Source organism: Oncorhynchus keta, unplaced genomic scaffold (assembly GCF_023373465.1).
Source record: "Oncorhynchus keta strain PuntledgeMale-10-30-2019 unplaced genomic scaffold, Oket_V2 Un_scaffold_584_pilon_pilon, whole genome shotgun sequence".
NCBI classification, from domain to species: Eukaryota; Metazoa; Chordata; class Actinopteri; order Salmoniformes; family Salmonidae; genus Oncorhynchus; species Oncorhynchus keta.
Genome location: NW_026290969.1, coordinates 772,269 through 790,287, shown reverse-complemented (window position 1 = coordinate 790,287; position 18,019 = coordinate 772,269). Strand labels below are relative to the sequence as shown.

General features: G+C 43.7%; 1 protein-coding gene across 6 annotated transcripts in view; it reads right to left on the bottom strand.

Annotated features, from left to right (window-relative positions):
- LOC118361435 (membrane-associated guanylate kinase, WW and PDZ domain-containing protein 1-like) overlaps nt 1–18,019 on the bottom strand; it is a 125,687-nt gene that overhangs the window by 13,405 nt on the left and 94,263 nt on the right. For all 6 annotated transcript variants that reach the window (XM_052517162.1, XM_052517158.1, XM_052517159.1 and 3 more), the window contains exons 14-16: nt 3,281–3,372; nt 2,045–2,240; nt 1,516–1,818 (exon numbers count right to left, since the gene is read on the bottom strand). In XM_052517162.1, coding sequence (XP_052373122.1) covers nt 1,516–1,818; nt 2,045–2,240; nt 3,281–3,372 — 591 coding nt within the window. The remainder of the gene's footprint in view (nt 1–1,515; nt 1,819–2,044; nt 2,241–3,280; nt 3,373–18,019) is intronic.

Genomic DNA, 18,019 nt, shown 5'->3' with positions numbered 1-18,019 from the left:
TGACAGCCCCCAGTGTTGTTGTCAGCGTGGCGGATGTGTTGTTGCCCCAGGATCCAGAGGGAGGTGTTAAGTCCCAGGGTCTTTAGATAAATGATGAGCTTTGAGGGCACCATGGTGTTGAACACTGAGCTGTAGTCAATGAATAGCATTCTCACACAGGTGTTGATTTTGTCCAGGTGGGCAAGGGCAGTGTGAAATGCAATATGGATTGCATCATCTGTGGATCTGTTGGGGCAGTATGGAGTGGGTCCAGGATTTATGGGATGTGAGCCATGACCAGCCTTTCAAAGCATTTCATGGCTACAGATGTGAGTGCTACGGACCCGAAGTCATTTAGGCAGGTTAACTTGGCGTTCTTGGGCACAGGGACTATGGTAGTCTACTTGAGGCATGCTATTAGACTAGGTCAGGGAGAGGTTGAAAATGTCAGTGAAGACACTTGCCAGTTGGTCAACGGATGCTCTGAGTACACGTCCTGGTAATCCGCCTGGCCCTGCAGCCCTGTGAATGTTAACCTGCTTACAGGTCTTACTCACATTGTCTTAAAATCCCTCTTTGACGGCGGAGTGAACTTAAAGGGCGACAATTTCACAATTTTGCCTTCATACATAAACAGTACAGACAGCTATAGAATGTGCTCAGTGGAACTTAAATGACATGCTGAGTGAATCAGCCAGAACCGGCCATGTATTAAGTCTGCCTCTGAATCGGTGTTGATAGTGTTTTTGATAAAGCATCAGCCTGCCAGTTATCACCGGCAGTGAATGCACCTGGGCACATAAAGAGATTTCTGTTTCCCTAAACTCATGGTCATGGAGTTTGTGACCTCGAGCTGTACCATTAAGTCCACTCCCATCAGAAATTACTCCCCTGCCATTTATAAAGAAGGTGGGAATGAGGATACAATGAGGAGTGACTGTCAAAATATTGTAATTCCACCCCCAAGAAATGACATCATTCGTTTTGCTGAGTGGCGGGCGGTGTTGATGCACTTTAAGGTTCGTGTGTTTACTAGTGTGTTGCTTGGCAGACTCAGATTGTTTCACGCACTGGGGCATCACTATTTCCCTGTCTCACTTTGTAAACTTTGAGAGGGACTTTTGATAACACAAGGAAATGGGCTGTCTAAATAACATCAGGGGGAGTGTTCTGTAGTCATTAGGCTTAGCTACGACTCAATCACCTCAGATCTTTTCAAGAGGATGTTTATTAATATATGCTTTTCATGCGTAAGTTAAGCCTTAAAGGGTTGGTTTTCAGAAAAGATTGTTAATACTGTAGATTAATAACCACAGTAAAATCAAGCAGAACAATCAGGATTTGCTCAGATTACAGGATATTTTACCAGATTATTACCCATTTTAACACAGTTCATCCCATAACAAATTAAAACTGGTTCTCAGACCTGAGAACAGAAAATCGCAACTTTACCCATCATAGCCCACTCTGGTAGTAGCAAAACCCAGCTCACCATAACATAACCCAGCCCAGCGTAGAATTGCCTACCCCACTCACCGAACGTAGTCCCAGCATCAGGCCTAGAGACAGATGACACAATGACGAATCCGAAACCCTCATTCTCTCCACGTTGGATCTCCACGTCATAGGGCTGCAGGGCTGCGGTGACCACAGCACTGCCGGAGCCACCTCCTCCCCCACTGCCGATGCCACTGGTGGAGCCACTGCCAGAGCTGACCGTGTTGAGGGAGTTCTGGCTGCCCTGGGGGGTCCGCTTGCCCTCCGTCAGGGAGGGGGCCTGGGTGCTGCTGTGGTGGGACGAGGCAGGGGACGGGGGCACGTCACCCTCCCCTTTCGAAACTGTGGAAGAGATGGGGGAAGGAGGGGGGATGAAGGAGGACAGGCAAATACAAAAAAGGTGTTCAGCAAATATACAAACAACATTCAAACATTTGGCATGGGCTAGTAATAGTTAAATGAGCCACTAAGCACTAGGTCTCAGCCAGAACCCAGGCTTGTGTGGGTAGTGAGTGTGTGGGTGTGTGAGTGTGCATATGCCTGTGTAGTCTCTGTGACCTGTCCTCACCTCCGTATCCAGAGCTCTTGCGTCGGACGGTGAGGTTGACGTGGCCCTGCTTGGCGGCCTGCTGCATCAGCTGCACCACCAGCTGGTGGGACTTCCCCACCACCGCCGTGCCGTCCACACAGATGAGCTCGTCACCAGAACGCAGGCGTCCGTCCTCATCTGCTGCACCATACTTCACTATGTGTCCAATGTAGATCTACAAAGCGTATTACAAATCCATTAGCCCTGTAATTCACTTGCAGTTCATGTTCAATACAGCACAGTTAAATAAAACCCTTTTTTATGTTCCATGACAGGTTCCATGTTAGTCATAACTGAAGCTAAGCCTAGAGCGCATTGTAGTATTTTGAGGCTGTAGAATGGATAGGGCTGGTCTTACTGTGTGGCGGAGGTGAGTGTGTGTGTCTGTAGGAAATGTAGTACAGGGTGTACCGCAGAGCATCCTTGGCAAAAATAACAACTGCTAATTCCTCTGTGGTAGGCTTGCTGCCTACAGCATCTCTATTTGTCACTCATCTCTCGCTCTTTCTCTTCATTATTTTTTCTTTCTCTCTCTTTCGCTGCCTTTCTCTACTTTTCTTTCTCTCTCTCCATGTCCCTTAGAAACACATTGCACAGAACCAAAGGCTTCTGGGTAAGGCCCTTACTTTCCCTAATAAGCTCTCTAAATGAACCTCCTGAGACCAGCATGCAGACCTACCTCATCTAACAGACAGCACCAGTCATCTATCACAGTCAGACAGACAGCAGACTGTACATTTCTACTGCTCCCTATTATAGGTAGAGACTGGGGGAAGAACAAGTGATGCAGATGGAAAAGAGAAAGAAGACTAAGAGGCTGCCAGTTCTTGGCAGTTGGTTGAGCATCACAGTGTGAGTGTGATCTGACAGAGAATGAGTGTTGTTTGTGTGTTTGATACTTAACAAAGAAAGCCCTAAGGCAGGGACTCTGACAGGAAACATACCGTGATGAAGCTGTAATGGACCATTGAGGGTTCAGTACTATAGCTGCCCTTTTAACACGCATTCATTAACATGCATTCATAACTCTGTTTAGTGTTTAACACGGGATGTAATTACCAGGCATGGGGAATGTTTAATCATCAGTCGTGTATAAGTGAATGGTGTGTCGCAAGGGGAGTGATTCAATATGAAAATGTCCCCTTTCCTTGGCACATCTAAACTAAACAGTGACAGAGAAGGGACATGGTGGAGGAATGGTGGAGAGATACTCACCGGCTCCCCAGGCTCATTTCCTCCAAGGATGCGGAACCCAAATCCTGTATCCTTCCGCCACAGGAAAATCTCCTGCTCCTGGCAATCTGGCTCTGAAACACACAACAACAAAAGCTCAGTGGAGGTGAAACAGGGAGCAGACCTGACACCCAGAAATGTAATTCTACGCCATGACTGTTGCATTAATCAATACACATTCAGTTAGGTAAGATCTTGTTATTAAACAATCTGGTATGAACACACTCTCCTCTCTGCATCATTGGGCATATTAGGTTCCTTCTCTCAGGTGTAAGGTTGGATCCCACAGGACAGGAAGAATAAATGCCCGGATGCACTTGCTTTCTATGTGAATGTGACCTGTTTTAATGAACACTTATACTCTCTCTACCTCTTTTTCTCTTTCCCCGTCTCTCGCTTTGGAACACACAAATTCACGCCACACACACACACGCACGTTTGTAAGCCCTCTGCGGGTGTGGCAGGCTGTGTGAGGACTACAGCTGTTGCCGTGAACATATTATAGCCACACCGGCAGTCATGAGTCACGACCGCAGTAAAATTCCATGTGACCGTTGTGAAATTACCATCAGGTCCTAATGGCCTGGTACTCAGGGCTCTATTGTTCCTCCATCAGGTCCTAACGACCCGGTACTCAGGGACCTATGGTCCCTCTAACCACTCTGACAACAATGCAAAGCAATCAAAAATTACATCAAACATTTATCATCAAAACAGTAGGTCTATCATACTTTTAAATTCAACTCACTGTGATGATCAATTTGAAGAACGAGGTTCAACAGCAGGTTGAAACCGTATAAAACATGCTTGTGTATTTTGTTTCAAAGCCTAATACAACGAATTGGACAGCGCTTTCTAAGGTGACGATTAATTCAAATAACCCGTACACATATTAGAGCTTATGCATAGGCTTATGAGCCCAAGCCAATATAACTGAATTAAAATTGTGATTTTTCCATTACACAATACATGTCCTACCGCACATTACACTTGGCAGAAAATAAATAAAACAAAACTGATTTTAGCCTTTGAGTGTGGACTGTATTATTATGCATACTGGATGGACTGGTTACCTTATGCTACACTCCAAAATGCAGATCCATGAGTGGGAGAGAATGTATCTAGGCGATGGTGTTGTTTAATTGATTGGGTGGCTTACAGCTAGCCTACAATTACATAATTTGTATTTGATTTAGAATAGCCTAGTAATAGGTCATTTTATATTTTCATAATTAATTGGGTGACACATTACCTTTAGCTATACAGAATATCTCACCACTGTCATGACATTGGCCTTACTGGGGGAAGATTATGACCCTCATAAATACCTTTCTCCCTTTCCTCTCTCTTGACTCTAGAGAAGGACTCTTGAAAAGCCTTTGTTAAACATATAGAGTCTGGGAACATCAAAAGGTGGGGGGAAAGGAACCATATTTCGGTAATCCAACCAGTTGAAAATATGCGTTGGTACTTACTGAATATGATGCCAGATCAGTTGGCATCTGAGACATTCTTACTAATGATAGGATGATATAAACTGTATCTTGGAAAGTCTACACATTATAGTTATGAGATTCACATGGAATTATTGTGCAATTTAAATGTTTAAATATTAAACTATTGGTGAAAAGATTAAATGTAATTTTAGCTTCCAAATGAAAGAATTGGGTTTTCATAAGGTTAAAGCTCTGCTCACTCAGTAAGAGACATTAGTTATAAACTATGAAACACGCCCTTCTCTCCCCACCTGTATAAAGCCCTTGACGAAAATGTACCTTTCTGTTCCGAGGACGATAGGACGACGGTCCATACGTTAAAAAGACTAACATGTCAACAACAGAACTAAGCCAACCTCAGCGTAAGCTTTGGTTGCGAATGGCATGAACTCTTATTCACTAAAGAAGTGAGATGTCCTAGTCATTGAGTTAGCAACAGCAGCTGTAAACGTGGGCTAGGAAAGGACGGATAAAGTATCTGCCCTAACAAACAACACGATACTACCAAGTATCCAGTTTACCACCAGAGACAGAGGACAAGGAAGATCTCTGTTGGGCAACACGGCCAGCATCTACAACTAACCTACCGAAGCGCAGCTCAGAGTAAATATTTATTGCATTTTCCTTTTTCAAACAGGCGGTGATTTAGAATGCATAAGATATTGTATTTACAGCATAGCTGCCTACGGACCGATAGAGACATAGCTTCTCCCTTTGTTCCTCAGTCTTCCCGCTCCTTCATTTAAATCCAACCCACTCTCTTTGTGTAACCAGCCATCATATCTGTTCTGTCCGCTGGGGACGTTTTCCTTTATGACATAATTTGAAATCAATGTATGATTCTTTCTGTGTATATGCAATTCTGTGTGATTATTTAGGTATTTAGTAAATAAATAATTACAGAACAGGGCTCCGGGCAGCCGAGCGGAAATGGAGGAAAACTCGCCTCCCTGCGGACCTTGCATCCTTTCACTCCCTCCTCTCTACATTTTCCTCCTCTGTCTCTGCTGCTAAAGCCACTTTCTACCATTCTAAATTCCAAGCATCTGCCTCTAACCCTAGGAAGCTCTTTGCCACCTTCTCCTCCCTCCTGAATCCCCCCCCCTCCTCCCTCTCTGCAGATGACTTCGTCAACCATTTTGAAAAGAAGGTCGACGACATCCGATCCTCGTTTGCTAAGTCAAACGACACCGCTGGTTCTGCTCACACTGCCCTACCCTATGCTCTGACCTCTTTCTCCCCTCTCTCTCCAGATGAAATCTCGCGTCTTGTGACGGCCGGCCGCCCAACAACCTGCCCGCTTGACCCTATCCCCTCCTCTCTTCTCCAGACCATTTCCGGAGACCTTCTCCCTTACCTCACCTCGCTCATCAACTCATCCCTGACCGCTGGCTACGTCCCTTCCGTCTTCAAGAGAGCGAGAGTTGCACCCTTCTGAAAAAACCTACACTCGATCCCTCCGATGTCAACAACTACAGACCAGTATCCCTTCTCTCTTTTCTCTCCAAAACTCTTGAGCGTGCCGTCCTTGGCCAGCTCTACCGCTATCTCTCTCAGAATGACCTTCTTGATCCAAATCAGTCAGGTTTCAAGACTAGTCATTCAACTGAGACTGCTCTTCTCTGTATCACGGAGGCGCTCCGCACTGCTAAAGCTAACTCTCTCTCCTCTGCTCTCATCCTTCTAGACCTATCGGCTGCCTTCGATACTGTGAACCATCAGATCCTCCTCTCCACCCTCTCCGAGTTGGGCATCTCCGGCGCGGCCCACGCTTGGATTGCGTCCTACCTGACAGGTCGCTCCTACCAGGTGGCGTGGCGAGAATCTGTCTCCTCACCACGCGCTCTCACCACTGGTGTCCCCCAGGGCTCTGTTCTAGCTGTGAGGGGAACGGCACCTCAGTACCTCCAGGCTCTGATCAGGCCCTACACCCAAACAAGGGCACTGCGTTCATCCACCTCTGGCCTGCTCGCCTCCCTACCACTGAGGAAGTACAGTTCCCGCTCAGCCCAGTCAAAACTGTTCGCTGCTCTGGCCCCCCAATGGTGGAACAAACTCCCTCACGACGCCAGGACAGCAGAGTCAATCACCACCTTCCGGAGACACCTGAAACCCCACCTCTTCAAGGAATACCTAGGATAGGGTAAGTAATCCTTATCACCCCCCGCTAAAAAGATTTAGATGCACTATTGTAAAGTGGCTGTTCCACTGGATGTCATAAGGTGAATGCACCAATTTGTAAGTCGCTCTGGATAAGAGCGTCTGCTAAATGACCTAAATGTAAAATGTAAATGTAAACCCAATTTTGTTTTGCTGATTCAACTTGTTAGCCAGCTTTCGTGAAGATAACCAATAATTTACAACTTTCAGATGAGACTAAACAAGGTGACGATTAAATAATGACTGCTATTGATGTAGAAGATTACCAGGTCTTTAAGAGTTTATTCGGAAGATAACAGCTCTATAAACTTATTTCGTAGTGCCCCGATTTTCTATTTAATTGTTTACCTGATTAGCTTAATCAGGTAATATTAACTACAGAGACATTATTTTATAGAATAGCATGCCATATCACTTAATCCGGCATAGCCAAAGACACGACACCACCATGCATTTCCATCTCCTCCTCTCCCTCCTTTGTTCCTTTCTCGAGCACGCAGATGGGCTGTCAACAGTTTAGTTGAAATATGTCTTGTTGCGGTGTTCCCGAACATATTTCACTTGGTTTCCCAAATTAAGCACTGGGTAGCTGCAGGAACAAGGTTGGAGACCCAATGGTATACAACGTTTGGGCAGAATATCACCTGTCGGGCAGTGAGAGCATGCTCCTCAAACAGTGGTTGATGCATGGAGTGAAATAAGTGTCCTTATATTTCTTTCTCAGCTGCACATATTAAGCACACAGCCTCCATTCGCTATTCCAGTGCATACAGATGACATGTCTTTTTCCCCCTGACCCTGCACATTTGATAAATGGGCCATTCGAAAAAGAAACTCATTTTACATATTAGTAAAGACTAGATTATATTGATAATAGTCTGATGGGTGAAAATATGATCACTTGACGAAAGAAAGGACAGCCTGAGGCAAGGAACAGAGCACAAGCTATTTTTGCGACTTTCTCAAATCATCAATAATCTATAGTCACACCATGCAGCATACAGTGCATTCAGAAAGTATTCAGACCCCTTCACTCTTTCCAAATGTTTATACTTTACAACCTTATTTTAAAATGTATTAAATAAATTAAAATCCTCATCAATCTACACACAACAAGGACAAAGTGAAAACAGGTTTTTTGAAATTTTTGCAAATTTATAAAAAAAAACAGAAATACCTTAGTATTCAAACCCTTTGCTATGAGACTCGATACTGAGCTCAGGTGCATCCTGTTTCCATTGCTCATCATTGAGATGTTTCCACAACTTGATTGGAGTCCACCTGTGCTAAATTCAATTGATTGGACATGATTTGGAAAGGCACACACCTGTCTATATAGGTTTCCACAGTTGACAGTGCATGTCAGAGCAAAAACCAAGCCATGAGGTTGAAGGAATTATCTGTAGAACTCGGAGACAGGATTGTGTCGAAGCACAGATCTGGGGAAGGGTACCAAAACATTTCTGCAGCATTGAAGTTTCACAAGAACACAGTGGCCTCCATCATCCTTAAATTGAAGAAGTTTGGAACCACCAAGACTCTACCTGGAGCTGGTCGCCAGGCCAAATTGAGTAATTGGGGAGAAGGCCCTTGGTCAGGGAGGTGACCAAGAACCAGATGTTCACTCTGACAAGAGCTCCAGAGTTCCTCTGTGGAGTTGGGAGAACATTCCAGAAGGTTATCCATCTCTGCCGCACTCCACCAATCCGACCTTTATGGTAGAGCGGCCACATTGAAGGCACTCCTCAGTAAAAGGGACATGACAGCCCACTGGGAGTTTGCCTAAAGGCACCTAAAGGACTCTGACTACGAGAAACAAGATTCTCTGATCTGATGAAAGAAAGATTTAATTATTTGGCTTGAATGCCAAATGTCACATCTGGAGGAAACATGTCACCATCCCTATGGTGAAGCATGGTGGTGGTAGCATCATACCGTGGAGATGTTTTTCAGTGGCAGGGACTGGGAGACCAGTCAAGGGAAAGATGAACGGAGCAAAGTACAGAGATATCTGCTAAATGACTTAAATGTAAATGTAATATCCTTGATGAAAACCTGCTCCAGAGTACTCAGGACCTCAGACTGGGGTGAAGGTTCACCTTTCAGCGGTACAACGACTCTAAGCACACAGCCAAGACAACGCAGGAGTGGCTTGGGGACAAGTCTCTGAACGTCCTTGAGTGGCCCAGCCAGAGCCCGGACTTAAACCCGATTGAACATCTTTGGATAGACTTGAAATTACAGTGCCTTGCGAAAGTATTCGGCCCCCTTGAACTTTGCGACCTTTTGCCACATTTCAGGCTTCAAACATAAAGATATAAAACTGTATTTTTTTGTGAAGAATCAACAACAAGTGGGACACAATCATGAAGTGGAACGACATTTATTGGATATTTCAAACTTTTTTAACAAATCAAAAACTGAAAAATTGGGCGTGCAAAATTATTCAGCCCCTTTACTTTCAGTGCAGCAAACTCTCTCCAGAAGTTCAGTGAGGATCTCTGAATGATCCAATGTTGACCTAAATGACTAATGATGATAAATACAATCCACCTGTGTGTAATCAAGTCTCCATATAAATGCACCTGCACTGTGATAGTCTCAGAGGTCTGTTAAAAGCGCGGAGAGCATCATGAAGAACAAGGAACACACCAGGCAGGTCCGAGACACTGTCGTGAAGAAGTTTAAAGCCGGATTTGGATACAAAAAGATTTCCCAAGTTTTAAACATCCCAAGGAGCACTGTGCAAGTGATAATATTGAAATGGAAGGAGTATCAGACCACTGCAAATCTACCAAGACCTGGCCGTCCCTCTAATCTTTCAGCTCATACAAGGAGAAGACTGATCAGAGATGCAGCTAAGAGGCCCATGATCACTCTGGATGAACTGCAGAGATCTACAGCTGAGGTGGGAGACTCTGTCCATAGGACAACAATCAGTCGTATATTGCACAAATCTGGCCTTTATGGAAGAGTGGCAAGAAGAAAGCCATTTCTTAAAGATATCCATAAAAGTGTCATTTAAAGTTTGCCACAAGCCACCTGGGAGACACACCAAACATGTGGAAGAAGGTGCTCTGGTCAGATGAAACCAAAATTGAACTTGTTGGCAACAATGCAAAACGTTATGTTTGGCTTAAAAGCAACACAGCGCATCACCCTGAACACACCATCCCCACTGTCAAACATGGTGGTGGCAGCATCATGGTTTGGGCCTGCTTTTCTTCAGCAGGGACAGGGAAGATGGTTAAAATTGATGGGAAGAGGTATGGAGCCAAATACAGGACCATTTTGGAAGAAAACCTGATGGAGTCTGCAAAAGACCTGAGACTGGGACGGAGATTTGTCTTCCAACAAGACAATGATCCAAAACATAAAGCAAAATCTACAATGGAATGGTTCAAAAATAAACATATCCAGGTGTTAGAATGGCCAAGTCAAAGTCCAGACCTGAATCCAATCGAGAATCTGTGGAAAGAACTGAAAACTGCTGTTCACAAATGCTCTCCATCCAACCTCACTGAGCTCGAGCTGTTTTGCAAGGAGGAATGGGAAAGAATTTCAGTCTCTCGATGTGCAAAACTGATAGACATACCCCAAGCGACTTACAGCTGTAATCGCAGCAAAAGGTGGCGCTACAAAGTATTAACTTAAGGGGGCTGAATAATTTTGCACGCCCAATTTTTCAGTTTTTGATTTGTTAAAAATGTTTGAAATATCCAATAAATGTCGTTCCACTTCATGATTGTGTCCCACTTGTTGTTGATTCTTCACAAAAAAAATACAGTTTTATATCTTTATGTTTGAAGCCTGAAATGTGGCAAAAGGTCGCAAAGATCAAGGGGGCCGAATACTTTCGCAAGGCACTGTAGCTGTGCAGCGCCACTCCCCATCCAACCTGACAGAGCTTGAGAGGATCTGCAGAGAAGAATGGGAGAAACTCCCCTAATACAGGTGACAAGCTTGTAGTGTTATACCCAAGAAGACTCGAGGCTGTAATCGCTGCTGAAGATGCTTCAACAAAGTACTAAGTAAAGGGTCTGAATACTTCTGTAAATGTGAAATATATTTTTTACAATTTTTAGTACATTTGAAAAAAATCTAAAACATGTCATTACCCCAAGTCATTATGGGGTATTGTGTGCAGATTGATGAGGGAAATGAAGTGAAGTGAAGGGGTTTGAATACTTTCTGAATTTATTAATTTAACTAGGCAAGTCAGTTAAGAACAAATTCTTATTTTCAATGACGGCCTAGGAACAGTAACTGCCTGTTCAGGGGCAGATTGACAAATTTGTACCTTGTCAGTGTAACGGCGTTCTTCGTTTGTCGAAAGAGAGTCGGACCGAAATGCAGCGTGGTGGTTACTCATGTCTTTAATGAAAACAAATGACGATACATGAAATAACTTAATAAATACAAAAACAACAAACGGAACGTGAAAACCTAATACAGCCTGTCTGGTGAACACTACACAGAGACAGGAACAATCACCCACCAAATACACAGTGAAACCCCAGCTACCTAAATATGGTTCCCAATCAGAGACAACGAGAATCACCTGACTCTGATTGAGAACTGCCTCAGGCAGCCAACCTAAGAAACACCCCTACTCAGCCGCAATCCCAATGCCTACAAAACCCCAATACGAAACACAACATATAAACCCATGTCACACCCTGGCCTGACCAAATATATAACGAAACACAAAACACTATGACCAAGGCGTGACAGTCAGCTCGGGGATTTGAACTTGCAACCTTTCGGTTACTTGTCCAACGCTCTAACCACTAGGCTACCCTCATTCAAGGGTTTACCTTTATTTTTACTATTTTCTACATTGTTGAATAATAGTGAAGACATCAAAACTATGACATAGCACATATGGAATCATGTCGTAACCAAAACAGTGATAAACACATCTAAATATATTTTATGATTGAGATTCTTCAAAAAGCCACCCTTGCCTTGATGACAGCTTTAAACACTTTTTTTGTTACTACATGATTCCATATGTGCTATTTCATAGTTTATATGTCTTCACTATTATTCTACAATGTAGAAATTTGTAAAAATAAAGAACAACCCTTGAATGAGTTGGTTGGCCTGATTGGGGAGGTTTATGACCCCCATAAATGCCTTTACCCTTTTTCCTCTCTACTCTACTGATGTGACTATTGAAAATCCCATGGTTAACATTGAGAGAGAGTATGGTGACATCAAAAGATGGGAACGGAACCATATTTCGGTAATCAAACCAGCTGAAAATACGCGTTGGTACTAAATGGATATGATGCCAGATCAGGCGTCTGAGACTTTATTACTGATGACAGGACGACAAACTGTATCTTGGAAAGTCTACACATTCTAGTTATCAGATTCACATGGAATTGTTGTGCAATTTAAATGTTTAAATATGAAACTGTGAAAAGATTACATGTAATTTTAGATTCCAAATGAGAGAATTGGGTTTTCACAAGGTTAAAGCTCTGCTCACTCAGTGCACATGTGAAGAGGTTGGTTATAAACTATGAAACACGCCCTTCTCTCCCCTCCTATATAAAGCACTTGATGAAAATGTAACTTTCTGTTCCGAGGATGTTAGGGCGACAGTCCTACGTTAAAAGGGATCAGATTATAAGCTGTTCCATGGACGTGATGACTTTCCCCACATTGAAAGGACAAAGATCACCTACAGAACTAAGCCAACCTCAGCGTGAGCTCTGGTTGAATGACAAGAACCTAACGAAATTAGCATCGAATCTCAACGTGAAGGTGACGACCTACACGCCGAAGGATGAATTTCGAGTATACCAGCCATTATATAGCATGAGCTTAAAAGTATGGCAACTTGGTATGAACTTGGTATGAACTTTGAACTCTTATTCACTGAAGAAGTGATACCTCCTAGCCATTGCGTTAGCAACTGCAGGTGTAAACGTGGGCTAGGAGAGGACTGACAGAGTATCCATTCTACCACGCTCCAGTTCACCACTAGACAGTCTTCAGAGGACCAGAGACCCATGCTGGACAACCCGGCCTACGATCTACGACCAATCTACCGAAGTGCAGCTCAGGGTAAATATTTATTACATTCTCCTTTTTCAAATGGGCGGTTATTTAGAATGCATAAGATACTGTATTTATGGTAGCATAGCTTCTCCCTTTGTTACTCATTCTTCCCGCTCTTTCACTCAAACTCCCCCCTTTTCTTTGTGTAACCAGCCGCTATATCGGCTCCGTTCACCAGGTCCATCAATGTATGATTCATTCTGTGTATATGTAATTCTGTGTGATAAGTTAGGTATTTAGTAAATAAATAATTAAACCCAATTTTGCGTTGCTGATTCAACTGGTTAGCCAGGGTTCGTGAAGGTAACCAAGAATTTACAACTTTCAGATGAGACTAAACAAGGTGACGATTAAATATTGACTGCTTTTAATGTAGAAGATTACCAGGTCTTTAAGAGTATTCGGAAGATAACAGCTCTATAAACATTTGTTCGTGGTGCCCAACTTTCTAGTTAATTATTTACCTGATATTAACTACAGAGAAATTATTTTACAGAATAGCATGTCATATCACTTAATCCGGCACAGCCAAAGACACGACAAGTTGTTCTAAAACTTTTGACCAGTAGTGTATGTTTTGATGTCTAAGACATTTTAGGGTTTGTATCATTCACAACTGAAGTTGCAAATTAACTCTAAATCTAGCATATAGGACCTGTTTCAAATGATCCCTTTTACACTCAACATAGCCATTCCATGCGCGTACTTTCTCCGTGATGGGAATTATATTTATACTTAATTCAGCTAAGTTAAATTATATTCTTCTTAGTATAAAATCATATAAAATAAAATAATGGCACGGGATTTATAAGCATAGCTTGTCAGCCATAATGAAAAGACCAATGGCATAGTGCATAGGCAGATCACATACAGTAGTCCAACTCATATTCTGTTCCTCGGAAATACATTTTCTTAATCTCATGTTTCTTTAGACTTGCCTAAAATAAATAATGGATGTATTATTATGGTGTGTATTACATTTATTTATTAGACATTTTTAAATGTAGGTGTTCCAAAGGGGCTCATCAACTGCTTGTTGTGTGGAGGCCTGGAAATGCTAAATGTGTCTATGTTAATTAACGGTCAATTACTGTGAGACCAGCAGGCTTTTGCATGACAATAACTGCCTGATAACATGTCATGACTTCCATAGCCCTAGTGAGAACACAGGCGATTTGGTGTCAGTCTGTTCACCCACAGGGCAAGTCTGAACACAGGGCACAGGCCATTTCTCCTGATCCGCCTTCTGTCTGCCATACAGTCTCCATTAGCCCTCAGCTCTGGGTCTGTGTGTGTGTCTGTGTTGGATAAGTCATTAGCCCTCCACTGATCCCTGTCCCTAGCACAGCGATCAGAGCTCTCACTTACACACGCACACGTACGCGCACGCGCACGCGCACGCACACACACACACACACACACACACACACACACACACACACACACACACACACACACACACACACACACACACACACACACACACACACACACACACACACACACGCAGCCTCTAACCATCAGACAAAATGTTCTCTGCAGGAGGGTCCCAAGCATGGTCTCATCTCTATCTCTGTCTCAGTCCTGTCTCCGTCCTAGCCATCTCCTGGCACCACTAACACCACAGATCACCATAGTGCTGATATCTGTCCACAATCTACTACATGAAAAGAGAGATGCGTCTGCATGTTCCTCTCCTCCTCCCACTCTCCAACCCATTATAATAATCCAGCCCACTCAAATAGTAGGATCAGCTCCACAGCAGAGGGCTGCGGCTCCTTGAGGGGTTATCAAACAGATATACCAATCAGGCTGAGTTTAAATCAGCCCTCACCGGGCCCAGTTAATATTTAATCAGCAGCAGCAGACCTAGATTCTACTGGCTCTACTTTACCCACTGATTAACCAGAACTGCAACACCGCAGGCGCCTGCTAACACACACATATGACCAGGCTGAGGCTGGCTGGCAACTAGCACAAGTCATTTACATTCATCTATGGTGGGGAGTAACAGATTACTTTCATCTACGGTGGGGAGTAACAGATTACATTCATCTATGGTGGGGATTACATTCATCTATGGTGGGGAGTAAGAGATTACATTCACCTATGGTGGGGAGTAACAGATTACATTCATCTATGGTGGGGAGTAACAGATTACATTAATCTACGGTGGGGAGTAATAGATTACATTACTCTATGGTGGGAATTACATTCATCTATGGTGGGGAATAACAAATTATATTCATTAGTATAGTCAGTGTAATCATGTAATCTGATTTGGAGAAAAAACTGTAATGTAATCGGTTACGTTATCAGAATATTTAGTTGTTTTTTAAAATCAGATTACAGATACTTTTGGGAAACCAGTTTACCTTTTAGATGACTTTTGTAATTTTGAAAAAGGATGTTTTTTGGGGAAAAAATACATTAACACCTTTCTGTTTCTCAATGACATTCAATTCAGCATTGAAAAAAGGTACAAGTTTAAGATTGTTCCACCTGAGCGAGTCTGACCATAAACCAGAGACCACTATGATGACACACCAAATGTAATTCATGGATCCTTTTCATCTTCTTCTAATGCCTCTTAAGGGGAAAGAATTCAAAAGTAATCAGATTACGTTACTGACTTTGGGTAACCAAAAAGTTACGCTACTGATTCAATTTTGGACAGGTAACTAGTAACTGTGACAGATTACATTTAGAAAGTGACCTACCCAGCCCTGGATGCATACACTCTTCAGCCCAAAAGACTACCATTAACACACACGCACACACAAACGCACAAACACACAAGCTGGACAAGCACACGTAATGTGCATATTCTTCTGATGGGTATATACATTATTGGTGACATCAGACAAGCAACAGCCTGCCGCTTATGAAAATGGCAAATGGCAATCGAGAAAAACAACATTACATCAAATCTAATCCATTTTTATTTGTCACATACACATGGTTAGCAGGTGTTAATGCGAGTGTAGTGAAATGCTTGTGGTTCTAGTTCCGACAATGCAGTAATAAAAAACTAGTAATCTAACCTAACAATTCCAAAACTACTACCTTATACACACAAGTATAAAGGGATAAAGAATATGTACATAAAGATATATGAATGAGTGATGGTACAGAACGGCATAGGAGTAGATGTAGATGCAGTAGATGGTATCGAGTACAGTATATACATATGAGATGAGTAATGTAGGGTATGTAAAAATAAAAGTGGCATAGTTTAAAGTGGCTAGTGATACACGTATTACATAAAGATTGCAAGATGCAGTAGATGATATAGAGTACAGTATATACATATGAGATAAGTCATGTAGGGTATGTAAACATTATATTAAGTGGCATTGTTTAGAGTGGGTAGTGATACATTTTTTACAACAATTTCCATCCATTTCCATTATTAAAGTGGCTGGAGTTGAGTCAGTATGTTGGCAGCAGCCACTTAATGTTAGTGGTGGCTGTTTAACAGTCTGATGGCCTTGAGATATAAGCTGTTTTTCAGTCTCTCTGCTTTGATGCACCTGTACTGACCTCGCCTGCTGGATGATACCGGGGTGAACAGGCAGTGGCTCGGGTGGTTGTTGTCCTTGATGATCTTTATGGCCTTCCTGTAACATCGGGTGGTGTAGGTGTCCTGGAGGGCAGGTAGTTTGCCCCCGGTGATGCGTTGTGCAGACCTCACTACCCTCTGGAGAGCCTTACGGTTGTGGGCGGAGCAGTTGCCATTCAAGGCGGTGATACAACCCGACAGGATGCTCTCGATTGTGCATCTGTAGAAGTTTGTGAGTGATTTGGTGACAAGCCAAATTTCTTCAACCTCCTGAGGTTGAAGAGGCGCTGCTGCGCCTTCTTCACAACGCTGTCTGTGTGGGTGGACCAATTCAGTTTGTCCGTGATGTGTACGCCGAGGAACTTAAAACCTACTACCCTCTCCACTACTGTCCCATCGATGCGGATAGGGGGTGCTCCCTCTGCTGTTTCCTGAAGTCCACAATCATCTCCTTTGTTTTGTTGACGTTGAGTGTGAGGTTATTTTCCTGACACCACACTCCGAGGGCCCTCACCTCCCTGTAGGCCGTCTCGTCGTTGTTGGTAACCATGCCGTGTCGTCCGCAAACTTGATGATTGAGTTGGAGGCGTGCATGGCCACGCAGTCGTGGGTGAACAGGGAGTACTCAGGACTCAGAACGCCCCCTTGTGGGGCCCAAGTGTTGAGGATCAGTGGGGTGGAGATGTTGCTGACAGGGGCGGCCCGTCAGGAAGTCCAGTACCCAGTTGCACAGGGCGAGGTCGAGACCCAGGGTCTCGAGCTTGATAATGAGCTCGGAGGGTACTATGGTGTTAAATACTGAGATGTAATCGATGAACAGCATTCTCACATAGGTATTGCCCTTGTCCAGATGGGTTAGGGCAGTGTACAGTGTGGTTGCGATTGCGTCGTCTGTGGACCTATTGGGGCGGTAAGCAAATTGGAGTGGGTCTAGGGTGTCAGGTAGGGTGGAGATTATATGGTCCTTGGCAAGTCTCTCAAAGCACTTCATGATGTCGGAAGTGAGTGCTACAGGGCGGTAGTCGTTTAGCTCAGTTACCTTAGCTGTCTTGGGAACAGGAACAATGGTGGCCCTCTTGAAGCATGTGGGAACAGCAGCCTGGGATAAGGATTGATTGAATATGTCCGTAAACACACCAGCCAGCTGGTCTGCTCTGAGGATGCTGCTGGGGATACCGTCTGGGCCTGCAGCCTTGCGAGGGTTAACATGTTTAAATGTTTTACTCACGTCGGTTACAGTGAAGGACAGTCCGCAGGTTTTGGTAGCGGGCCGTGTCAGTGGCACTGTATTGTCCTCAAAGTGAGCAAAGAAGTTATTTAGTTTGCCTGGGAGCAAGACATCCTGGTCAGTGACGGGGCTGGTTTTCTTTTTGCGATCCGTGATTGACTGTAGACCCTGCCACATACCTCTTGTGTCTGAGCCGTTAAATT